This window comes from Ceratotherium simum, chromosome 3, assembly GCF_057802395.1.
Source record: "Ceratotherium simum simum isolate JZ-2026a chromosome 3, ASM5780239v1, whole genome shotgun sequence".
Taxonomy (NCBI): domain Eukaryota; kingdom Metazoa; phylum Chordata; class Mammalia; order Perissodactyla; family Rhinocerotidae; genus Ceratotherium; species Ceratotherium simum.
This window is the reverse complement of record NC_141902.1, coordinates 41,375,256-41,401,362: the sequence shown is the minus strand read 5'-3', so window position 1 is coordinate 41,401,362 and position 26,107 is coordinate 41,375,256. Positions and strand designations below refer to the sequence as shown.

General features: G+C 36.7%; 1 protein-coding gene across 1 annotated transcript; it reads right to left on the bottom strand.

Moving 5' to 3' along the window:
- Window positions 1-5,342: 5,342 nt before the first annotated feature.
- TERB2 (telomere repeat binding bouquet formation protein 2) lies at window positions 5,343-22,476 on the bottom strand. The gene is made up of 7 exons (XM_004421518.3): window positions 21,930-22,476; window positions 21,735-21,816; window positions 20,846-20,985; window positions 18,255-18,316; window positions 14,206-14,291; window positions 9,355-9,443; window positions 5,343-5,508 (listed from the first exon to the last, which is right to left on the bottom strand). Exons 1-7 carry the CDS (start codon window positions 21,991-21,993, stop codon window positions 5,366-5,368), a joined length of 666 nt encoding a protein of 221 aa, XP_004421575.1. The 5' UTR covers window positions 21,994-22,476; the 3' UTR covers window positions 5,343-5,365.
- Window positions 22,477-26,107: the final 3,631 nt, after the last annotated feature.

Sequence of the window (26,107 nt, the reverse complement as noted above, 5' to 3'; positions counted from 1 at the left end):
TGGCGTAGCGGTTAAGTGTGTGCGCTCTGCTTTGGCAGCCCGGGGTTCACAGGTTCAGATCCTGGGCGCACACCGATGCACCGCTTTTCAAGCCATGCTGCGGCAGCATCCCATATGAAGTAGAGGAAGATGGGCACAGATGTTAGCCCAGGGTCAATCTTCCTCGGCAAAAAGAGGAGGATTGGCATTGGAAGTTGGCTCAGGGCCGATCTTCCTCACAAAAAACAAACAAACAAAAATGAATCACAGACCTAAATGTAAGAATTAAAATGATAAAAGTCTTAGAAGAGAACATAGGACTAAATCTTCATGATCTTGCATTAAGCAAAGACTTTTTAGATATAAAACCAAAAGCACAACCAACAAAAGAAAGAAATTAGACTTCATCAAAATTTAAAACTTTTTTGCTGCAAACAATGCCATCAAGAAAGTGAAGGACAACCCGTAGAATGGGAGAAAATATTTACAAATCATATATATGATAAGGGACTTGTACCCAGAATATATAAAGAACTCTTACAAGACAATTATAAAAAGACAACCCAAATTAAAAATGGGCAAAGGACTTGAATAGGTGTTGGTTTGCAAACTCAGGAGCTTCCTGGGTAAAATCTGTTAACTGGCTCCCGTACATGGAGGGCAAGGAGAGACCAAAGAAAGAGGCAGACCATTCCAGATTGGTAGATGGAAGGTTTAATAAGCAAAGGAACTTATATATGAGGCTTGTCTTAGGCAGCTACAGGATGAGTAGATCTCCACATCCACCTACCAGAATCTTAAAAGTTTATGTAGAGGCCTTTACTGGGTTCAATCACATATACCATCCAGACGGTCTTGGCACCACATTGCTCTCTCAAGGCTCAGTCCTTGAAAACAGTTCCCACTGCAGCAACAGCAGGCAGAATGCACATTCCAAGGACAGGGAAGGCGATAAAGAGCCTCCAATTGCCCTGATCCAGCTCAAAGGTCAACTGGTAGTCACATTCTCTTGATGAACTCCTCCGACAATAAACATTCCTCCGAAGAAGATATAAAAAATGGCCAATAAGCATGTGAAAGAGTGTTCAACATCAGTAGCCATTAGGGAAATGCAAATCAAAACCACAATGAGATACCACTTCACAACCACTAGAATGGCTATAGTCAAAAAGACAGATAATAACAAGTGTTGGTGAGGATGTGGAGAAATTGGAGCCCCTATACATTACTGGTAGATATGGAAAAATGATGCAGCTACTTTGGAAAGCAGTTTGGAATTTCCTCAAAATGTTAAACATAGTTACCACGTGATCCAGCATAGATATATACCCAAGAGAAACAAAAATATACATCCACACAAAACTTGTTCATGAAATATTCATAGCAGCATTATTCATGATAGCCAAAAAGTGGAAACAACCCGAGTGTCCATCAATTGATGAGTAGACAAGTAAAATGTGGTATGTCCATACAATGGAATACTACTTGGCAATAAAAAGGAATGAAGTACTGATACATGATATAATATGGATAAACTCTGAATACATTATGCTAAGTGAAAGAAGCCTGTCACAAAAGACCATGTATTATATGCTTTCCTTCATATAAAATATCCAGCGGCTGCCCGGTGGCGCAGCAGTTAGGTGTGCACACTCCCTTGTGGCGGCCCAGGGTTTGCAGGTTCAGATCCCAGGCGCGCACCGACATACTGCTTGTCAAGCCTTGCTGTGGCGACGTCCCATATAAAGTGGAGGAAGATGGGCACGGATGTTAGCCCAGGGCCAGTCTTCCTCAGCAAAAAGGAGGAGGATTGGCATCAGATGTTAGCTGAGGGCTGATCTTCCTCACCAAAAAATAAAATAAAATAAAATATCCAGAATGGGAAAATCTATAGAGACAGAAAGTAGATTAGTGGTTGCCTAGGGCTGGGGGTATAAGGGAGGGGCATGGGCAGTGACTGCCAATGGGCAAGGGATTTCTTTTTGGGATTATGAAAACGTTTTAAATCAGTTTGAGGTGACAGTTGCACAACTCTGTCACTATACTAAAAACCACTGAATTGTACCCATTAAATGGGTGAATTGTATGGTACATAATTATATTTTAATAAAGCTATTTAAAAAATGACTATTCCATTAAATTGATGGAATTTGATTTAAGGTGCCATTCTATTCATTTATTAAACATTGAGGTTATTTTCAGTTTTTCACACTTCTAAGTAACAATGTAACCAAACATTCCATTTGAAAGAACTATTTTTTACTAAAGCTGCTATAAATCTAATAGACATGTGATGTCACTAAGGTCACCTATACAAATTCAAGGTCACAAATCTGTCAATACTTTATAGATGTAAAGAACTAGTATCTTCCACACAATTCTTTCCCATAGAACAAGGTCAGTAGCCTGTTCTTAAGCCTCACTTATGATAAGTTTTGCAGTAAGAGACCCAAAATATGGTGTCTTAAACAAAACAGAAGTTTATTCTCTGTCACATAAAAGCCTAGAGGTAGGGGACCCAGGGCTAGGATGGCAGGTATCTCCACAATGCCCTCAGGACCCCAGGCTCCTTTCAGTCTCCTGCTTTGCCAACCTTAGGATATAGTTCTTGCTCTTATGGTTCAAATGGTAGCTATCACATCCCTACTCCAAGCAACAGGATGAAAGAAACAGAAAGAATGGAGGTGGAAGAAAAGGGGGACAAAGGGTACAAGTCAGATGTCTTTAAGAAAAGTTCCCAGATGCCATTTCTGCTGTGCATCCATTGACCAAAATATTGTGACATAGCTGTACTTAATTTCAAGTGAGACTGAGAATATACTCTTTATTCTAGGTAGCATGTGCCCAGAAAGAAATGAGTTCTATCATCATGGAACAAAGGGAAACAGACATTCAGAAAAAACTAGCAGACTCTGCCAATAACTCAAAACTTATCTAATGACACAAAACCCTACCGAAAGCTAGAAAGAAAAATAATCTGGTCACAAAGGATGAAAGAAATAAGATGAACTAAGAACCACGCACTAAAGCAGTATGAGAAATGACTATGCCTAATAGTGAAAAGCATCAGAGGAGAAATTTTTGCAAAAGGGTAGAGAAATAACCAAAAGTTCTAAAGTGGCGGGAGCATTTTTTATAAGATGAGGGCCAGAGGCAATATCCATCAGTTACACCAAAGCAAATAAAAAGAAACAGTTTAAATGAGCAATAAGGGCCGGCCCTGTGGCTTGGTGGTTAAGTGCGCGCGCTGCGATGCTGGTGGCCCGGGTTCGGATCCCGGGTGCGCATCAAGGCACCGCTTCTCCGTTCATCCTGAGGCCGAGTCCCACATACAGCAACTAGAAGGATGTGCAGCTACGACATACAACTATCCACTGGGGCTTTGGGGGGAAAAAATAAAATAAATAAAAAAATAAATAAATAAAAAAATAAATAAATAAATGAGCAATAAGTAAAATCATACTGCTTTTCACTTCCCTTTAAGACAATAGCCTTTTAACAAAACGAATAGTTTATCTTTGCCTATTTTATTTGTTCATATGCTTCCAATTCCTGAAAGGCTTATGTTATCAACTGATTTTATTGCTTCTGGAAGTATTTCAAGGATAAATACTGCATTTGGCCTTTTCTATATACACCTAAAGATATAATCCCTTTCTTCGGGAATCATTTTTGTTTTGTTGTAGTTTTTGATTTACTGTATCAACACATGCACACGATATATGTCAGAAAAATACTTGAACACTCCCAAGAAATCCCAATGTACACAGCTTGGTGTACATTTACTTAACCCTTTTAACAATTAATTTAAGATCCACAGACAGGCTTGGTTTCTATATAAGAAACATAATAACTGAATGTAACTAAGATAAATTGTTCAGGAGAGATAATATTTAATACGTTTCAGGAAAAGATCATTAACATTAAGGTTTCTTTTTAAATTTACAAGTTCAAAAGAGTTTAATCACAAATGTCAATATAAATAAGGAAAAGTTAAAAGTTACCATATGGGAAAAATAGAACTTTGAAATGCTGATTAGTGTTAAAATTTTGTATTATGAAATTTGAGTCATGGGAGAAAGGCCAGGGCCCACATACATCCAAATGATCCAAACACCAAAAAAAGTGCATTTTCTTTAGATAATTCTACAACTGGTATGCATTTCAAGGAGAAAGTATAGTTTTTAACAAGATGATAGCTTCACAAATAATATGTAATTTACAAATCTCCAAAACGTAATAAACCCACCAGATTCTATAGCATGACCATATGAATAAAGATAAAAAGTTACCTTCTTGAAATCCCTACATCTCAATACTATTTCAGCTTTTTTAAAAGACAAGATAAGCATGTTGGCTTGTTTCTGGGTCTCCTCTGCAGACCTGCTGTCTATTATATCTGACACAGGCTACAGCATACACCACGTGGGAGAGTGGGGAAGCCCTGGCCTAGAAAATCAAGAGGGTTGTGTTCCAGTCCTGGCTCAGCCCCCAGTTAGTCACTCTAGGCAAGGTACCCTCTCAAGGCCTGCATTTCCTCATTAGAAACAATCACTGGATTGGACATGTTCTCTAAGGTTCTTTCCAGCACTGAGATTCTAAGGCACCTTGAGGGTTCGTTTCAGATGATATAACACTTGTTTACATTAAATCACTTCATATAGATTTATTATCAGAAACTGTCCACACACGAAGTCTGAATTATTAAAACGTTTTATTGGATCTGTATTTTTCAAGTCAGAAACTATAATTCAGAACTCAACTATAGCATTCTGATTTTTTAAAATCAAAATAAGATGACCAGAATCATAAAACTTAGCATTCACAGCATTGAACGTAGAAAAATATATATAATTAATAGAATGTTAAAGCCAAAAGAATATCTGGCAGAGAGAGAGTGAGACCCCCCCCCCCAAAGCCCCAGTAGATAGTTGTATGGCATAGATGCACATCCTTCTAGTTGCTGTACGTGGGACGCGGGCTCAGCATGGCCGGAGAAGCGGTGAGTCGGTGCACGCCCAGGATCTGAACCCGGGCCACCAGCAGCAGAGCGCGTGCACTTAACTGCTAAGCCATGGGGCCGGCCCCGAGTGAGACTTCTTATGAAGTATGTTTCAATGACAATTACTCCATAACAACTGTGCACTCAGAATTTGTGGACATAATGCTACAAGCTGGGGAAAAAGTACAGCCCAAATTTCAAAAGACAAAGACAAAATCATTCTGAATTTCCTAAAGACACATTTTGAGGAAGAAAGAAGAATTCTTCCCCATTTCTTCATCCCCCTGTCCCAAAGAGGAGAATTTAAAATTATGCACATCTTTGGTAATATTTTGTAATCTATGGTAATAGAAAATAAACGCCCAGCTATAAGGACAATTTAATTCAATATTTCCTCTTCAACTTGTTTTTTATAGCAGACATGTTAATTTCATTTTGAACATGGTATGCCAAATATCCTGAGCTTCCAGGAATGAAGTCATGTAGCTCCCCAAGGAATTTCTTCATGGCATCAATTGATATATAACCTACAAAATAAAATATATATATATTTGAAATCCTATCATACGATTTGCTTTTCAGTGTCTTTGACTTATTAGAATTAAGATTTCTAAAGAATGTTTTTAGAAAAGAAGTAAAAAGAAGAAATAATACCAGTGAGAAGATTCTCCATGAAACTTGATAATTATCAGAGAACACCCTCCTTCACCCCTCTCCACTCCCCTAAATCTTCTACCTCCTTTTAAAACGCAGACATTTGATTAGCCACTTTGACTACTGAGAGTGTGATGTCTAGATTAGGGATGGAACATAAAAGTACCTGGACCAAAATAACTGGGAAGTGTGTTTGACTTAGAGTGTAATCACTTAGAACTATTTGTCCAACTAAGCTACTAACAGCACAAACACCTCATCTTCCCTAGTAGAGCAGGCAACACTTTCCCGCACTGCTAACACTGGGATAACATGCTTTAATTAAAAATTAATGGGAAAGTCAATATTACTGCTTAGTCAACAAAGGTTATGGGTATGAGTAATTTTGATGTCACTAATAATCTGAAACAGATATGAGTATCAAAAAGAACACCTACAATGGGGAGAGCTCAAGGACCCAATGACTTTAAGCAATATTACCTTGATAGCAACTGCTTATCTGAGTGATTATATTTTATGTGTATTTGTGGTTTATACTAAAATTGAAACCTAAGTTGAAAGTAAATACTCTATGAAAAAAATTCTGGTAGAGCTCAAGGCTGACTGAATTTAGAACACCACAACCATCAACAGGATATCTATGCATATAGTTTGACTGTTTCTAATAATAGATAATGAATTGACAGTTAATAAATTAACTGAATCTAATTATATAAAATTGGTTAGTATCTTTAAAGATATTTTATTGATTGTCATTTACTTCAGAAAATCTCTTGAAACACTATTACTATACTCCATATGGTTCATGATCTTTGCATAATGGCTAGGTTTCTGTGTAAAATAAACTAGTGCAGAAAAATATTAATGTTTAGTTAATTGCCCATAGACACTATATGAAGTTTCTAAAGATATATATGAGGACAAGAATTTTAAAAATAATTACTACATTAATAAAAATATTCCCGTAAGTATAAGAAGGATAGGACAGTTATGCATCAGAAATATGTTACTGTAGCAATTTTGAAGTACTAAGGACTTCAGGCTGAAGTCAACAGAAACCCAATTTAAACTCGCTTAAACAAAAGGGGAGTTTACTGGAAGGACATTGCCATATCAACCAAGATGTGAGGAAGGCAGACATATTGCTGGGCCTCAGAAGTAACTAGAACCATGGGCCGGCCCCGTGGCTTAGTGATTAAGTGCGCAGGCTCCGCTGCTGGCGGCCCGGTTCCAATCCTGGGTGTGCACCGACGCACCGCTTCTCCAGCCATTCTGAGGCCGTGTCCCACATACAGCAACTAGAAGGATGTGCAGCTCCGACATACAATTATCTACCGGGGCTTTGGGGGAAAATAAACAAATAAATAAATAAAATTAAAAAAGAAAATTAACTAGAACCAGTTCTCATGGCTGTCTCACTGTTCTCCAGTTTTTCTCTGTCTGTTAGTTTCATTTTCCTCTCTTGAGGCAAGTTGGCTTTCTTTACGTGTTAGAAAACTTGGCCACTGATAACTCCCAAGTTTTATATCTTAGAGCTATGGTCACCTGAATAAGATTGACTTCACTTGCTGCATTCCATTTCTAAAAACCCAGAGAAACAGCTGTGACTGGCCCAGTTCAAATCAGGTATTCACTCCCAAAGCAACTGTTGGGGGTGAGGAGCAAGCTCATGTTTTAGAAAATGACTGTTCTTGTGTAATCCAGATGAATTGGGAGGAAGAAAAGAGACTTCCTAGGAAGGGCATTCTTGGTGAACTATTCCATATATGACTATAGTACCCAGCCTCCCAGATGGCCCTGAATGATCCCTATCTCCTTGTATTCACGAATTTGTGTAGTCTCCTCCTACTTTGTACTTGGGTTGGTCTATATGACCAACAGCACATGGCAGAAGTGATGGTATGTCACTTCTGAGAGTAGGATATAAAAAAGACAGTGGCTTCTGTTTTGGGCACTCTCTTTCTCTCTCTGGCATTTCTCACTCCAAGGAAAGCTAGCTATCATGTTGTGAACAGGCCTTATAGGGAGGCCCACTCGGTGAGGAGTTGAAGCCTTTGGCCAAGACCCAATGCCTGCCAACAACCACATGAATAAGCTTTGAATGGATTTTTCAGCCCCAGCTGTGCCTTGAAATAACTGCAGCCTGGCTGACAACTTGACTGCAACCTATGAAAAACTTTGAGACAGAAATATCCAATTAAGATGCTCCTGGATTCCTGGCCCTCAAAAACTACGAAATAATAAATGTTCATTGTTTTGAGCTGTTAAGTTTTGGAGCAAGTTTTTACACAGCAATAGATAACTAATACAGTATCTATTATAGGTGCCCAAACTTTTAATTATCAGAACTTTTTGGTTTGAAAATTTTTGCCTGCAAGATATTTACAATTAGTAGTAATTGTTTTTTTTTTCTTTTATTAATCATACATGAAGCTGTCAATCAGAACTTCTTATCATGGGTGATTACCAGTGACATTAAACTTTATATGGGATGCCGCCACCTGACAAGCTGTGCACCGTTGCGTGCCTGGGATCCAAACCCGGGCCACCAGCAGCGGAGCACGTGCACTTAACCGCTACGCCACGGGGCCGGCCCTAAAAAGTGCTTTTCTAAAGATTATTTTATATTACTCGAATGAACATAAGAGAAAAATAATAAAACAAATGGCTAGATGGGATAGTAATATGAGAGGAGACATCTAGGAATTTTTTTTTTTTTTGATGAGGAAGATTGGCCCTGAGCTAACATCTGTGCCCATCTTCCTCTTTTTTATATGTGGGACACCACCACAGCATGGCTTGATGAGCAGTGCCTCGGTCCACACCCAGGATTTAAACCTGCAAACCCAGGGCCGTGGAAGCAGAGCGCACAAACTTAACCGCTATGCCACCAGGCTGGCCCCTGACATCTAGGAATTTGTGGACTAGTTGCAAGAGGTAATTTTGACACTGCTAAATAAAGAGAAAATGATAAATATACAAATTATTTTTTAAATGCAATTTCAAAAACCCATACTTTTTAAATTGCTATATTTTAAAAACAATTTTTTAAAAACCTCTATTTTTAAAATTATCAGTGACCTTACTGAATATTACCCAGATCAAAGTATCCAAATATCCACCTCACTCAGCACTATCCAAATCCCAGGAGCCACTTTTCAACTGGTTCCCTTGGTTCCACTCTCTCAATGTCAGCCTCGGTTCGTTGTCTTCTCTTTATGTTGGGTACTAGGAAACCCAAATATGGAGACCATGGACACTTGAGTGATCTATGAATGGGCTTCTGGGCATATGTGAGCCTCTTTAAATTATATGTCAAGTTCGTATGTTATGTTTGTATGAGTGTATGCTAGGGAAAGGGGCCTATGTTTCATCAGATTCTCAAAGGAAACCATGATTAGAGTTGCCCATATAATTTATCTTCCAAATTGAGCCACTTGAGAGTAAAAACTGATGCCAGGACAAGAGGCATAAACTGGGACTGTCTTGTATAGACAGGGACTCCACCTATAGACCAGCATTTTATCACAGAAAATATGGGGCCTATCTTTGGGTCAATCCTGCAGATTAATTTATTTAATGTGCAAATGATGTCTCCTCTATTAGCGTATATAAGAGAAGGGGCTCTACTTGCTAGGCTAGTACAACAGCTTTATTGTACAAAATATTCCCTCGTTTCTTCCCTACTTGGGTTTACTTTAAATTTTATTTTAAATTACCTGTTACCATGTTGTTCACTGGATAATTCTGAAGAGGGAAGTACATCTGCTTTTCTACAACTGGAGTCCTTATAAAATGCTTTTCTGGGCTGTAAAATGAAACATACAGAAAATCATATTTATATTTGTTTTTTTGGACTTGTTTTACAAATGAGAAATTATTCTAGGCAACATATAGTAATCTAATTGCTCTTTGATCAGACTTTAGTCTTACTGGGTAAAAATGTTAAGTGTGAACTTCTTTTGTGTTTCTAAGTAATACAAGGGTCCATATGGATATTTTTGGTTTCCTTGGCCACTTCACAAAACCAATATCTATTGAGTATATAGAGGGCTGGGTCTTTTTCTCAAAATTCTTGAAAGCATAATAATGCAATAATACTTTATAATTAGATAAAATACATATATACATATGTAATCTTAAATATGACAAAAGAAAAGCATAGTAGACTCTATTTTAAATGATCACAGCATTTTTTGTTATTCAGTGTTCAAATAATTGGAACTCTACTAAACAGTACTTCCATACTTCAAAATAAGTAAAAAATGATGTCTGGGAAAATCAAGAAGTACAATAAGATTTTGAAGTGACTTCTAAATTTAAAAAAGAAAAAAGTTAAATTATTCTGAGTGTGGTTGTATAGTATAATTAATTATATTCTAATTTTTAAAGAACTAAGCAACTTTCAACTAAAATATCCTGTTTTCTAACTGTGCCAAATAACAATGTGTACTATATTTAGACTATGTATAACCAATAGATAATACAATTGTATGAAAATAAAAACTTCAATAATCAAAAATTGAGGTCATCCTTAAATTTATTATTTTCCTAAAGAATCTAAAATTATACTGAGTGATAGTAAAGGCTTTATTTTCAATTTCTTTGAAAATCAGATTTCATATAAACTTTTCTAAAAGAAACTATAGCTCAGTTAGGCTATAGTAGCAAAATAGTGTTCCCAGAAAAGTAAGGGACTAAACAAGGATATCCATTATCATTACTATTATTTATCATGGTTCTAAAATTTCTGGCCAAGCAATAAGAATTGGGGGAGGGGAAAGAAAGAAATGGAAGAGATATGTAGTGAAAAAGAAGCAGCAATACTCTCATTATTAACTAATATGACTCTATACCCTGCAAAGCAAGAGAATCAACTGAAATATCTTTAGAATCTTAAAGATTCCAAGTGGGTAGATATAAGATAAATACCCCAAATCAAAACTTTCCTGTTTAATAGCAATAACTAATAAAAAATAAATGGAAAAATTGATCCAATCCACAATAGCAACAAAATTCACAAAAATCTAGGAATAACCATAACAAGAAATTTGTGATTTTATGTGTAAAAAAATAGGAAACTTTACTGAGGTATAGAAAAAAAAAATAAAGAAAAACAAAAAGCATTCTCCTGGTTAGAAATATTGGAAATTATAAAGACATCAATTCTTCTCAGATTTAAGTTTAACACAGTTCTCAATAAAATCCCAAAGGGATTTTAAAACTTAAGAAAAAAATAATTCTAAAATTCACCTGAACAGCAATGTGTTATATCTAATAGTGGGCAAATTTATAATAGAATGAAAAAAAAAAACTTAGGAATAATCTTAAAAGAAGGACAATATGGATATTTTTAAAGGCCATAATGCCTTCTGTTAGTTGCTTCCTACAAAAGCACAAATTTAAACTACCACCAGGGGCCGGCCCCGTGGCTTAGCAGTTAAGTGCGAGCGCTCCGCTGCTGGCGGCCCGGGTTCGGATCCCGGGTGTGCCCCGACGCACCGCTTCTCTGGCCATGCTGAGGCCGCGTCCCACATACAGCAACTAGAAGGCTGTGCAACTATGACGTACAACTATCTACTGGGGCTTTGGGGGAAAAAAATAAATAAATAAAAATTTAAAAAAAAAAAAAAAAAAAAAAAAATAAACTACCACCAGTGTTGCTCTCACCGCACCCTCATCAATTAGTATTAATAAGAAGTCTTGTGCTAATTTAATAGATCATTAATATAATCATTCAGTTTTAGAAATGAGAAAACTGAGGTAAAGAGAGAGAAATTCCACATCTGAGAATTTACATTAAGAAAATTGTCAAAAAGTAGAGAAATATTTATTTTTAAAAAGATGTTTATGAAGGTACCACAAGAGTAACAAATTGTAAAAAATTAAAATATATTTTTTAAAAAGGAAGGTGTTAAACAATAAGATGAAATACCATATACAGCCATTACAAATCAAAATATCAAATAAGGTTTTTCAAAATGGGGAACTGCTCAGAGAATACTAAATGGAAAATCAAGAGACAGACCATATATGCAGTCCGACCTTAACTCTATTTAGTGAGTCTATTTGTATAAAACTAGCAAGAAATGTACTAATGTTGATGGTGGTTATCTCTGAGTGGTGGGGTTGCTTATAATTTAAATTTTATTTATTCTTTTCTGTATTTTCCATTTTAAAAAATTACATGCATTACATTTATAATAATAAAATAATTAAAAACAAGAAAAATATACAAAAATTCATGCAATTTTAAGAAGATTTTGGGAACATATTGGGAAGGGAAAAGAGCACAGTGATTAAGATTTTGGACTCTAGATCAGCTAGACTTGGTTTCAAATTCAGCTTCACTATTTAAATAGCTTTGTGTGAATTATTTAGCTCTCTGAACCTGTTTCCTCCATTGTAAAATGGGGCTAATAGTAGTTATCCTATAAGGCTGTGAAATACTGTAAACTGTTTAGCTCACAAGTGTCTTGTATTTAGCAAGTATTCAATAACTAGTTCCCCACTTAGTGTTCAATATCACTAGTAGTATGCCAACAAAATAAATGCTTCAAGAGTAGGGTCAAAGTATATTTTATCTGTGTTCACACTGCACCCTCTGGTGGTTTCACAAAGAAAAGGATCTAGGTAGACACCTACCTAAGGTGTCTATTCGTATCTTTTGTCTATTTTTGTTGTTGTTATTTGATTGGACATATTTTCCCCAGATTTGTATGCTTTATTTGTATATTAAGGAAACTAGCCTTTGTCAAATTTTTTCCCACTGTATATTTTTATTTTGACTTGGTTTATGGTATTTTTATTGCCATGTACAAGTTTAAAATATTTGGGGGGGGGTGGCCCCCTGGCATAATGGTTAAGTCCAGCACACTCCACTTCGGCAGCCCAGGTTTGCAGGTTCGCATCCCGGGTGTGGACATACACCACTCGTCAGCCATGCTGTGGCAGCGACCCACACAACAAAAAATAGAGGAAGATTGGCACAGATGCTAGCTCAGGGCTAATCTTCCTCAAGCAAAAAAAGAGGAAGATTGGCAATAGATGTTAGCTCAAAGCTAATCTTTCTCAACAAAAAATATACATATATATATTTTTGGTAGTCATATTATCAATTTTTTCCTTTATGCCTTCTGTATTTTGCAAGACAACCATTTCTTAAAGAATTTATATACCTGATATCTTTTCTAGTCAAGTAAATCACTGGGAGTTACTTATTTTCTATTTCCCAGCCTTCTCTTCAAGATCACTTAAGATAACCATTTTCTCTTCTTTTAATCTCTTAAGAATATCTCCATGGTCTTATTTCTTCTATTCTCTGTTTTTCTCTCCTCTCCTTACCAGCTTCTTATCTCAAAAAGCATAACAAGGAAGGTCAAAGGAATGCTATACGTAGAGATTCCAAAGACCTAGAATACGGATTCTCAAACTTAAGTGGTAGAATATCTAGAAGTCACAGGACCATGAAGCAATGGTTTACTAAACTTAAAATAATTAAATATATAACTTTGTGTTAAATCAGATAACAACTCACATCAAATTATAACAAACCAAATAGTAGGTACAAAAGGTATAAGAAAAAATTATGGGAGAAAAACTTAAAATTGAAAAAACTATATAAATTAAACCCATTAACTTTTATATTGAAGAAAAACAACTACTATTTGATCATTTTTATTTCAGCATTAAATACCAGACTTTCAAACAACCAATGCTCCCTATGAATATTTGAAAACCACTGAACTGGAAAATATGGAATTAGGACTAGATGATGAATAAGCCTGAAACAAGGGGACCTCTCATAGATTGGCCCCAACAAATGGCAAGTCTTTTTAAATTTAATTTCTTAAACCAAAGTAACCACATTACAATTTGGAAAGGAAAGGGGGAATCCCTTAAATCTTCCAATCCTAATAAAATTACTGCTAATATTTAGTATATTTCCATCTTATTTAAAAAATATATATTTTAAAAATAATGTAACAGTAATCATAATATACATAACATTCTTGTTTCTTTTCTACAAGTATAGGCTAGCATAGTAGTTAAATGCATGGGCTCTGGAATTAGACTTACCCAGTTCAAATCTTGCTTCTCCCCACTTAATAAAAGTTTATATGACTTAGGGTAAATTACTTAATCTATCTAATCCTAGATCTCTTTCTCTGTAAAATGATGATGGTGATAATGATAATATCAATCTTATAAGAAGACTGTGAAAATTATCTTATTTATTTATTTATTTGTGAGGAAGATCAGCCCTGAGCTAACATCTGTTGCCAATCCTCCTCTTTTTGCTGAGGAAGATTGGCCCTGGGCTAACATCCATGCCCATCTTCCTCTACTTTATATGTGGGACTCTGCCACAGCATGGCTTGACAAGCCGTGCTTAGGTCTGCCCCCAGGATCCGAACCTGCAAACCCCAGGCCACCAGAGCAGAGCCCACGAACTTAACCACTACATCACCAGGCTGGCCCCAGAAGTCTGTGAAAATTAAATGAGCACACACAGAGCTCAAAGATGTCTACGTTGAATTGAATATCAATGAAGTATATAAATTCAATACCTTTTGGATAATTCTTTTTTGTGATCTGTTGCTAATTCACTGCTTTCTCTAAGGGCCTTTATTTCATTTGATGTTACTTCATCATGCTGTGGATAGCAAAAGAAATCACATTTTTAAAAATCAGCACCCCAATGATCCAATCAATAACGTTTTTTAAAAAGGCAAAAAAGTATTCCATTGTATATATATGCCACATCTTCTCTATCCATTCATCAGTTGATGGGCATTTAGGTTGCTTCTGAGTGTTAGTTATCATGAATAATGCTGTGATGAACATAGGGGTGCATATATCTTTTCAAATTAGTGTTTTTGTGTTCTTTGGATAAATACCCAGAAGTGGAATGGCTGGTCATATGGTAGTTCTATTTTTAATTTTTTAAGGAATCTCCAGACTGTTTTCCATAACGGCTGCACCAATTTACATTCCCATCAGCAGTGTACAAAGGTCCCTTTTTCTCCACATTCTCTCCAGAGGGGAAGGGAGTAAGGGTAGGGCAAAACAGGTAAAGGGGCACACATGTACAGTGATAGATGGCAACTAGACTTTTGGTGGTGAACACGATGCAGTCTATACAGAAGTAGAAATATAATGATGTACACTTGAAATTTATATAATGTTATAAATCAATGTGACTAGAAAAAAAGCAAAAAAGTAAACTGGCAATATATATCAAAAGTCATAAAAACATTTATATACTTAGGTCCATTCAATCTAGTTGGGTGGTAAAAACTTACACAATTTTGTACACACACAGACACAACTATATATTTTTAGAGATAAAGAAATTTTTAAAATATCAGCTGTGGTTATATTAGATGGTAAAACTTTGACTAATTTTACTCCCTTTTCAATTTTTGAAATTTTGCCCTCATATGGTCATATTACTTTTTAGTTTTAAAAAAATAAGGAAACCAAAAAAATGTTATTAATTTAAATATTCTTAAAATTATTGACTTGAAGATTCCTAGGCTTCCTGTGAGCTACAAGTCAAAAATGTGAAGTAAGCTGAATTAAATTATGTTTCCCCTTCAAAAATAAAGTGGAGTATTTAGCTTTGGCGTTATGAAAGAACTAAATGTATATTAAGCTTTTCCAAAAGATTATGTGAAAGTCACTAAGATACTGGTACCTATCACATAATATATTTACTAAATATGCCATTAAAAGATTTCTATATTTGGGTCACAAATCCACTTCAAACAACAATAACGTTCCCCAAATTACTTTCCAGATTTACCCTTGTTATTGCCATTTGATGAAGTACCATCTACTTATATAATCTATGGTTACATTATTATAATTGGCTAATATTCAATATCAATCAATATTTTGAAAGAACTAATAAAATCTTTTATCATATAATCATACAATTTCTAGAGTCAATAGTCAATACAGGTATGTTATACTAATTTTTTAATAGAAAAAACATTGGACTGGGCTGGTGCTGAGTAAATTTGGTTCCACATTGCTAATATCTGTCTATGTGAACTAAGATAGGTCTCTTTTCTTTTTTGAGGAAGATTGGCTCTGAGCTAACATCTGTTGCCAATCCTCCTCTTTTTTGCTGAGGAAGATTAGCCCTGAGCTAACATCCGTGCCCACCTTCCTCTATTTTGTATATGGGACGCTGCCACAGATGGCTTGATGAGCGGTGCATAGGTCTGTGCCAAGGATTCAAACCTGCAAACCCCGGGCCACTGAAGTGGAGTTGGTGAACTTAACCACTATGCCACCGGGCGAGCCCCACTAAGACAGGTCTTTACCCTCTCTTTACCTCAGTTTTCTCATTTCTAAAACTGAATGATTAAATTAATGCTCTTTAAGGACATTTTTAGCTCTAAAGTTCTGATGTATTCAATAACTATTGTCAAATAATAACCATTCTATCACCACTCATGTCCCTAGAAACACTGTGACAAGTGAAGGATTAGATATTTTGGTTCTTAGTACAACATAGCCAAAGATACTAAAAGAACTATTATTTTCAGATGATGACACTTTGGGAAGAAAAAAACAAATTAATGAAAGGAATACAAAAAGTATAAGTTCACTCCTTGGCTTTAGACATATTTTAAAGATTTTCTCCCTAACTTTTTATTTTGAGAAATTTCAAACTTACCAAAAAGTTAAAAAATAATACAATAAGTACTATATACTTTTTGCCTAGATTCACAAAGCGTTAACATTTTTACCACTGTGCATGCCCTCACTCTCTCACTTTTTATTTTTGCTGGACCATTTGAAAATATTTGCAGATATTATGAGATTTCACGTCTTAATCTTTAGCATGCATTTTCTAAAAAACCATTCTTTTATCTTTATAATACCCCTGTCACACTTCAGAAAATTAACATTAAAATCACCTAATATACAATCCATATTTAAACTTTCCCAATTGTTCTCAAAACGTCTTTTTTATCTTTTTTATTAAAAAAAATCAAGAATCCAACCAAGGTTTATATATCACATTTGGTTGTTATATCTCTTAATCTAGAACAGTCTTCTTGCCTTTTTGTTTTTTATGACATCATTTTAAAGAGTCTAAGCCAATCGGTTGTCGTGTGATATGCTCCATATTCTGGAATTGTCTGAATGTTTGCTTATAATTAGATTCAAGTTAAGCATTTTGAACAAGAACCCTACAGATAATATTGTGTACTTTTTATTATATCACATAAAGCTGAACATAACGAGAGGTTGTTCCAGTACTGGTGATGCAAAATCTAATCATTTGATTAAGGTGATGTCCACCAGATCTCTCCATTGTAAAGGTACATTGCTCACCTTTGTAATTAATAAGCAATCTGTGGGGTGATAATTTGAGAACATGGTTTTAACATCCATTAACAATCCTTGCCTAAATCAATTACTTTATTGGGGGTGGTAGGAGGGGGATTTCCTAGTCTATCATCCTTTCTATATTTATTAGCTGCTATTCTGTAAGGAAAATTTCCCTTATCCCAACTTTTCCTTCCTTCCATCCCTCATTCCTGCCTTCCTTTCTTCCTCCCTTCCTCCCTTCCTCCCTTCCTTCTGTTCTTTTTCTTCTTTCTTTATGCTTTTGGAGTATCACTATGGAATCATTGATTCTTTTTAATTTGATATATTAAAATCCATTATTTTCATTATTCTTTTTGATGCTCAAATTATCCTAAATTTGGCTATGCATAAAGATTTTGAAGTAAGTCAAAAGCATAGGCAAATTTGAGGCAGGATGGCAAAAGCTATGAAACAGTCAATTTTCAGTATTGTACACATTTATTGAGGGGTGTTATTCAAAACATTTAACAAATGGCACAACACGGGAATTAATCAATCGGAATATTACACTGGCAGTAAAGAACTGGTAAATACTGTGTACCTATTACTCCCTTAAATTACTGACAGAAGCAAATTTTCAAGTTTTTTATGTGAATAATTTTATTCATACAAAAATATCTCAATTTTACTAATGTACTAGTGTAAAAACAATGTTGAACTAGATTATGTTCAATAAAAGCATGCCCTTTAAATTCCTTAATCTGGATCACTGGTGTTAACATGTCACAAGTAAACATTTTTAAGATTACATTGCCTTCACACAATGGAATACTACTCAGCCATAAGAAACGATGAAATCCAGCCATTTGTGACAACATGGATGGACACTGAGGGTATAATGCAAAGTGAAATAAGTCAGAGGGAGAAGGTCAAATACCGTATGATTTCCTTCATTAAGTAGTAGATAATAACAACAATAAACAAACACATAGGGACAGAGATTGGATTGGTGGTTACCAGAGGGGAAGCGGGGAGGGAGGAGGGTGAAAGGGATAATTCGGTACATGTGTGTGGTGATGGGTTGTAATTAGTATTTTGGTGGTGAACATGATGTAATCTATGCAGAAATAGAAGTACAATGATGTACACCTGAAATTTTTACAATGTTATAAACCAATGTTACTGCAATAAACAAAAAATAAATGTTAAAAAAAAAAAAAAAGATTACATTGCCTTCAAAACTTTTTGAAACTGTAGATTCTAATCAAGTACCTTAATTTAATCTTACCTTTTCTATTAGAAAATGTTGGTCTTGTTCCCAAATAAAACTACCAAGTTTTCTTCTTATTTCTGTGGTAAGAAAAACAAATCCAATACTATTTTTTAAAAAGTAACTACTAGAGAATTTTCTTTTTTTTTTTTTTGTGAGGAAGATCGGCCCTGAGCTAACATCTGCCAATCCTCCTCTTTTTGCTGAGGAAGACTGGTCCTGGGCTAACATCTGTGCCCATCTTCCTCTATTTATACGGGACGTCGCCAGAGCATGGCTTGCCAAGCGGTGCGTCGGTGGGTGCCCGGGATCTGAACGGGCGAACCCTGGGCCGCTGCGGCGCATACTTAATCACTTGCACCACGGGGCTGGCCCCTAGAATTTTCTGAATTTTGCTTGAAGTATGAAATTTCTAGGCCAGTGTTACTCTGCTTGCATCAAAAGCACCTAAGATATTTGATTAAAATGAAGATTCCTATTGAATCAGATTATTGAGGAGGAGCTCAGGAATTTGCATTTCTAACAAACTCCCCAGATGATTCCAGTGCATTATGAGAATCATTGTTGTAAACTTTTTCTGCTGGAATATATATCTTCATTAGATGTCAGAGTCTTTAGGCCAAGCTTTAACAAAGAAGACAATTGTCCAGTCAAAATAAAAGCTATGAAATTCTTGAATTTTTAGAGTAGAAGTTCTCAAGAATTTAATAATTTACTTTGCTAAAAGAAGGGTGGGAGAGCAACATGTCTAGTAGGCATGGTAGCATAAGGAATTCTACAATGCTGCATGTCAAAGGACCACGTCATCATCCTAACTCAATGATCTCAAAAATTTCCATAGTACCCCACTCGAGGACAAATAGGTAACAGTTCTTTAGACCTATGCTGTCCAATATAGTAGCCCCTAGACTAGCTACATGTGGGTACCATATTGAAATGCGTGGCTAGTCCAAATTGAGATGTGCTGCAAGTGAAAAATAAACACTAGATTTCAAAGACTTAGTATCAAAAAAAGAATGTAAAATATCTCAATAATTTTTATATTGGTTATATATTGAAATGGTAAAAATTTAAATATATTAGGTTAAATAAAATATATTCTTAAAATTAATTTCACCTATTTCTTTTTATTCTTTTTAATGTGGCTACTACAAAATTTAAAATTAATATGCAGCTGGGCCGTCCCCGTGGCTTAGCGGTTAAGTGCGCGCGCTCCGCTGCTGGTGACCCGGGGTTCGGATCCTGGGCGCGCACCGACGTGCTGCTTCTCCGGCCATGCTGAGGCCACGTCCCACATACAGCAACTAGAAGGCTGTGCAGCTATGACATACAACTATCCACTGGGGCTTTGGGGGGAAAAAAATAAATAAATAAAATCTTTAAAAAAAAAAATTAATATGCAGCTCACATTTGTCTCTCACACTTCTACTAGACAATACTGGTCCAGATGGATAATAATGTATACTTTTTATTTTTAAAAAGGAGTATATTTTCATTTAAAACAGACTTTTTAAAAATTTAAATACATTTTAATGTAAGATGCTAAACTCAAAGACAGAATAGGAATGATAATTTAAAAGCAGATCAGTCATTCTACAATATAAGTTCCTTGAAGGTGGGTATTCACTGATTGGCACAGTTTTTGAATAAATCAATTCTCCTATCTAGTCATTAATTTATTTGCATAACCATTTAGAACAATTTATTGTTACAAGTTATAACTAGGTCTCACCAGGCATCAACTATGGAAGGAACCCAATCTTTGGGGTTTCTAAAGCTCTTGTATAGAAATCTTTCTCAAGTTTTTTTTTTTTTTTAAATATCTGCTCACTGGGAATCTGTACTAGCTTCAGTCTGTCTTTCTAGGGATGGACACATACACATCAAGATATATACATCAAGAATTGGATAATAATGCAAGACCTACAAAAATGGAATATTTAAAGTTAGCCCATAAAAACTAGCTAGAATTTGAACAGAACAGGATAAGAAAGGGTGTTCCAAGCAGGGAAAACTAAAACAACCAATCTCAGAAGCAGTTTATTTACTTGCCCTTCACTTCACAGAGTTACTGAAATAATTAATGTGAAAGTACTTTCAAAAGTATAAAGAACAATAGAAATATACGGGTTTATTATCATGAGGAATCTTTAAGAAAAAACTTTCAGAAAAATAATGAAGAGATTCAAAACTAGCAAAGAACATTTATTGAATGCTGACATGTCAGACTACTTAATATATTATCTCATTTTATCCTCAAAACAACTTGGGAGAAGTTGCTAAAGGTTACAAGTGTTGTAGTAAGTGTTGGATCCTAGCCACCGAGCACTGTGAGGGCAAGATCTGCATCTGTCTTATTCACCACCGAATCTCCAGCACCTGGGTTGAAACCTGGCACACAGTAGGAGCTCAGTGAATGCATGAATGCACAATAAACAAACAAAGCTAGAATATACACCTAAGGCAATCCGATCCAAAGTCCTTGCTTTTCCACTTATATTAAAAGATACAACACAAAAATCTCTGATTGAGAAAAAAGACCAGTGAAGTTGGGTGACCTAGCTGGACTTGGCTGTCTAAAATGGATTGGATGAATGATCTTTGCTAACCTTTTTGCAGGCATGCAGGAGGAAGAATGAAATGACCTAAAGCCACCGAGTTTTTTATTTCAGCATTGGCTACTGCAGAGAGATAGTAGGCATGAAAAACTGTAGCATTATCTTCTATGTAATCAAGGCTCTGATATATTCTAGGAGAAAGAAAGGAAATATTTTAGGTTACGAAACAAACAAGAATGTATTCAATCTTTCCAAAAAAAGAATAAATGAATGGAAGTAGAGAGAATTATCTGTAAGATAATCAGGAGACTGGGGAGTAAGGGGGTGGGGAGGGGGGCAGCCAGGGTGGTGATTAGTCCTCAGCTGTAAACGTTATCGGACAACAACGTGAAGGGGGGTCGCAGGCGGACAGATTGGAGGCAGAACAACCTGTCAGAAAGTTACTGTGACGGTCCTGGCACGAGGTAATTAGGGTGTGTACTAAGATAGCGGCAGTGGGTATGAAGAACACTTACAGGGGTACAATCCATGGTGTTTGGCCACTGACTGATCAAGGGGGTAGGGGTTGTTATTCAAAAGAAACTACGAAGGTTTTAAGTTTGAGAACACAGGATCTGGTGCTAGTATGAGGGGCAATCAGATTTGGTTTCATATGAGGGGCCTCAAAGGCACCACGTGGAGTTGTGGGAGAGACAGCTGGAAATACACGACTAGAACTCGGGAAGAGACTTGAGGAGCAGATAGGAGGCCATGCCACTGTGGCAGAAAGCAGAGGAGAAAGGTTATCTCTTCCCCTACCCTGCCCCCCACCATCTAGCCCTGGAAACGTGCTCGTTTCTAGTCTCTTCCTATCGTCAATATTTATTAGTAGACTGCAACTTCCATCTCCAACTCCTGGCTCATCATGACCCAAGAGGCACTGCCAGGTGGCCTTCAATACCTCAGCGTGTCTGGGTGGGACGCATCACAGCTGAACAAGAAGTCGGCAGCCCTCAGGTCACTGATCGTCCCCCCTTCGGCCACTGTGGAGGCAAGAGCAGAGGTAAGCCTAGCAAGTACCCTGGGGCCGAGGCACCAGAAGGAGGAGGGGTGCTCCCCTCACCACGTCACCCACCCCTTCCACCCAGCTTCCTACCCCAGAACCGCCTCAGGTCCTGGCTGACGCTGCTGCAGAACCAACCCCGCTGCCCTTGAAACATGGCGCCGCCTTGTATTCGAGGACGTGGGGGAGGGGGCCTAGCAAAGATCGCTGATTGGTCCCAGGTCCGAAGACGCGCTCGATGATTGGTTCTCAGAGTAAAGGGCGGGAAAAGCCTGAGGCAGGAGGAAGAGGGATCCGGTCACTGGAAGACTGAGCAGACCAACTCGTGGGATAGTGGAGAGGCCTCTCAGTTTTCTCCTGATACGTGGGAGGAAGGTCAATCATGCTTGTAAATTTTAAACTCGAAGTATTAACAAAGTTGTTGTGCTGTGTTGTACAGGCATGGGCACAGGTTCTGTGGCATCGACTATTATTTTGAAGCAAAACTGATTTTATCATTTCATCTATTAATGTCTCAACTGGAATTGCTAAAAGATGAGGCCTTTTTTGTGTGTGTGTGTGAGGAAGATCAGCCCTGAGCTAACATCCATGTTAATCCTCCTCTTTTTGCTGAGGAAGAACAGCTCTGAGCTAACATCTATTGCCAATCCTCCTCCTTTTTTTCCTCAAAGCCCCAGTAGATAGTTGTATGTCGCAGTTGCACATCCTTCTAGTTACTGTATGTGGGACGCCGCCTCAGCATGGCCGGAGAAGCAGTGCGTAGGTGCGCGCCCGGGATCCGAACCCAGGCTGCTGGTAGTGGAGTGTGCACACTTAACCGCTGCTAAGCCATGGGCTGGCCCAAGATGAGGACTTTTTAAAAAACACAACCATAACATAACTTTCTGACAGGTTGCTCTGCCTCCAATACCATTATCACACTTAAAAAAATAATAATTCTGTAATACAAATATTACCAGTGTTCAAATTTCCAGTTTTCTCAAAAGTATGTTTTTCTTTTACAGTTTCACCTCCACCGCCCCCTTACATCAGTTTTGATAAGCTATATTTTTCTGCTGTTTGATCCATTTAATCTAAAATTTCAAAAATATTGGTATAAAGTTGTCCATAAAACCTTTTATTATCTTTTTTATTTTATTTTATTTTATTTTTATTTTTTTTTTTGTGAGGAGATCAGCCCTGTGCTAACATCCGCCAATCCTCCTCTTTTTTTTTTTTTTTTTTTGCCGAGGAAGACGGCCCTGGGCTAACATCCGTGCCCATCCTCCTCCACTTTTATATGGGACGCCGCCACAGCATGGCTTGCCAAAGCAGTGCGTCGGTGCGCGCCCAGGACCCGAACCAGCGAACCCCGGGCCGCCGCAGCGGAGCTCGCGCACCCAACCGCTTGCGCCACCGGGCCGGCCCCTATTATCTTTTTTAATGTCTGCAGGCTCTGTAGCAATGTTTCCTTTTTCATTTTTTTTTTTTTTAAAGATTTTATTTATTTATCTTTCCCCCAAAGCCCCAGTACATAGTTGTCTGTCATAGCTACACATCCTTCTAGTTGCTGTATGTGGGACGTGGCCTCAGCATGGCTGGAGGAGTGGTGCCTCAGTGCGCACCCAGGATCCGAACCCAGGCCGCCGGCAGCGGAGCGCACGCACTTAACTGCTAAGCCACGGGGCCGGCCCTCCTTTTTCATTTTTGATATTAGTTATTTGTGCCTTCTTTTTATTTCATAGTCTCACTGGAGGTTTGTCAATTTTATTAGCCTTTTCAAAGAACAAACTTCTGGCTTTGTTGATACTTTTATATATTTCTTTTCTATATTATTAATTTCTGCTCTTATAATTTTCTTGGTTTTAAATTGCTATTCTTTTTCTAATTTCTTGGAAGAAATGACTGATTTTCGGCCTTTGTTTTTCTAATATGTGCATATAAGGGTATAAATTTCTTTAAATTGTGCCACAGTTTTTGAGATGTCATTTTTTATTATCATTCAATTCAAAATATTTTCAGATTTCCAATATGAGTTATTTGATCCATGGGTTAAAATATTTTAAAATTTCCAAATACATGTGATTATTTAGTTTTGTTGTTATTGATTTGTGGTTTAAATGCATTGAGGTCAAATAATATGGCCTGTGTAATTATAATCTTTTATTTATTTTTTTTTTTTAATTTTTTTTTGTGTGAGGAAGATCAGCCCTGTGCTAACATCTGCCAATCATCCTCTTTTTTTTGCTGAGGAAGACTGGCCCTGGGCTAACATCCATGCCCATCTTCCTCCACTTTATATGGGACACCGCCACAGCATTGCTTGCCAAACAGTGCGTCGGTGCGCGCCCGGGATCCCAACCGGCGAACCCCGGGCCGCCGCAGCAGAACGCATGCACTTAACCGCTTGCACCACTGGGCCGGCCCCTATAATCTTTTAAAATTTGTTGAAATTTTCCTTCTGACTGACTGAAGAATATGGTCAGTGTTCTGTGTGTGTTTACAAAGAATGTTCTGCGGCTGTTGGATGTTCTGGGGTGTTGGGTGCAGTGTTCTACATATGTTCACCGGGTCAAGTTAATGATATTATCTGATTCTTCTATCAATTACTGAAAAAGGCATGTTAAAATCTCCTACTTTATGTGTGGATTTATTAATTTCTTCTTGTTAACTATTGCTTTATATATATTGAAATTACGTTAAGTGCATGCAAATGTATACTTGTTACTTTCTATTTGACTCAACTATTAGGCACTTAACTATGAAAGGCAAAACTTTAAAATATATGAATAAAGCACAGGAGAATATCTATCTGGCCTCTGAATAGAGAAGAATTTTTTAAACAAGACACAAGTATTAACCAGTAGAAGATATTTGCAGTGCAAATAACCAACAAAGGATTGGTATCCAGAACATACTAGTAACCCTATGAATCAGTGAAAGACAAATAACCCAATAGAAAAATGGGCAAACAACCTGAATAGGCATTTCACAGAAGAGGAAACTTAAATGGCCAATAAACTTATGAAAAGATGCTCAACCACAGTGGTAATTAGGGAAATGCAAACTAAAACTACAATAAGATACCATTATCTCACCTTACTGGCAAAAATTGAATTGACAAAGACATGGATTAATGGGAACTCCCACTACTAGTGGGCATGTAAATCGGCACAGTCACTTTGACCAACAATTCAGCATTACTTACTTGGAGATGTGCATATGCTATGTCCCAGCATTTGTTAGATATATACCCAGAGAAACTCTTGCTGCCTTTATTAGTACACATATACAATAATGTTTATGGCAACATTGTTGCTAATAGCAACAAGAACAACCAAAAAAAAAAAAAAACTAGAAACAACCACTTACCTATTAACAGTAGTTTGGATATTTAAATTGTATTTTCATACAATGGAATACAACATAATTTTGAATTTTAAAAAAGCCAAGGAAGACATACAACATGATTCTATTCATGTAAAGTTCAAAAAACAGGCATAATGAAACTATATTCTTAGGGATCCATACATGTGTAGTATAGAAAAAACTAAATAGTACATTTGTTGGAAAAACATACCTATGAATTTTTTTCAAAAAGGAAAAAGCCAGATACAAAATGTAGAATAGTGATTATCTCAGGGCTGAGAGAGGCACATAGGGGCCTTCAAAGGTTTTGATACTGTTCTATTTCCAAAGCTGGATGGTCAATTAATGAGTGTTTGCTGTTTGTATTATTCTCTAAACTGTACATATACATTACAAACACTTGTGTGTATTCTACAATTTAATTTTTTAAAAAATAATCAAGAAAATATGTCAACTTAGGAGGATTTTTATCTAAAGTAGTTAAACAAAAATTTGGCCTTGAATAAACCGTCTTTACTCATCTGAAAAATTAATTTATCCAGAGCATCTGTTTCCCTGGAAATACCTGGTAATCCAGTTTTACTATCTTTTTCTTCTCCTGTGTCTCAGTTATATTCTACAACTGTGCAGTGATATTACCACTGCTATACTAAAAGTCCAGTTAGTCAAAGAAAATGACACAACATTCTCCCTTTAAGGTTCTCACCTCAGTGAATCCTAACACACTGACTGGAGCCTCTTTTACCTTCTGCTTCATAGAAGGATATTTTTCTTACTATCAGCCTCATCTCCTGTAGCCTGAGATAAAACAATATATAAGATAGCCCCAGTCACACTTCTTAGTGAATACCAGTCAGAGTCTATTTCTAGCAGAGAAGTCCATATTGGTGTTTTATAATTCATATTCATGAGAAGGATTCCTG

What these genes read in the sequence shown, in the direction of transcription:
- TERB2 (XM_004421518.3), bottom strand. Translation starts at nt 21,993, where the DNA reads ATGTTTCAAGGGCAGCGGGGTTGGTTCTGCAGCAGCGTCAGCCAGGAC. An exon ending in AACATTTTCTAATAGAAAAG is followed by an intron (nt 14,292 to 18,254) that starts GTAAGATTAAAT and finishes TGCTATCCACAG; the next exon opens with CATGATGAAGTAACATCAAA. An exon ending in AGTGAACAACATGGTAACAG is followed by an intron (nt 5,509 to 9,354) that starts GTAATTTAAAAT and finishes TTTATTTTGTAG; the next exon opens with GTTATATATCAATTGATGCC.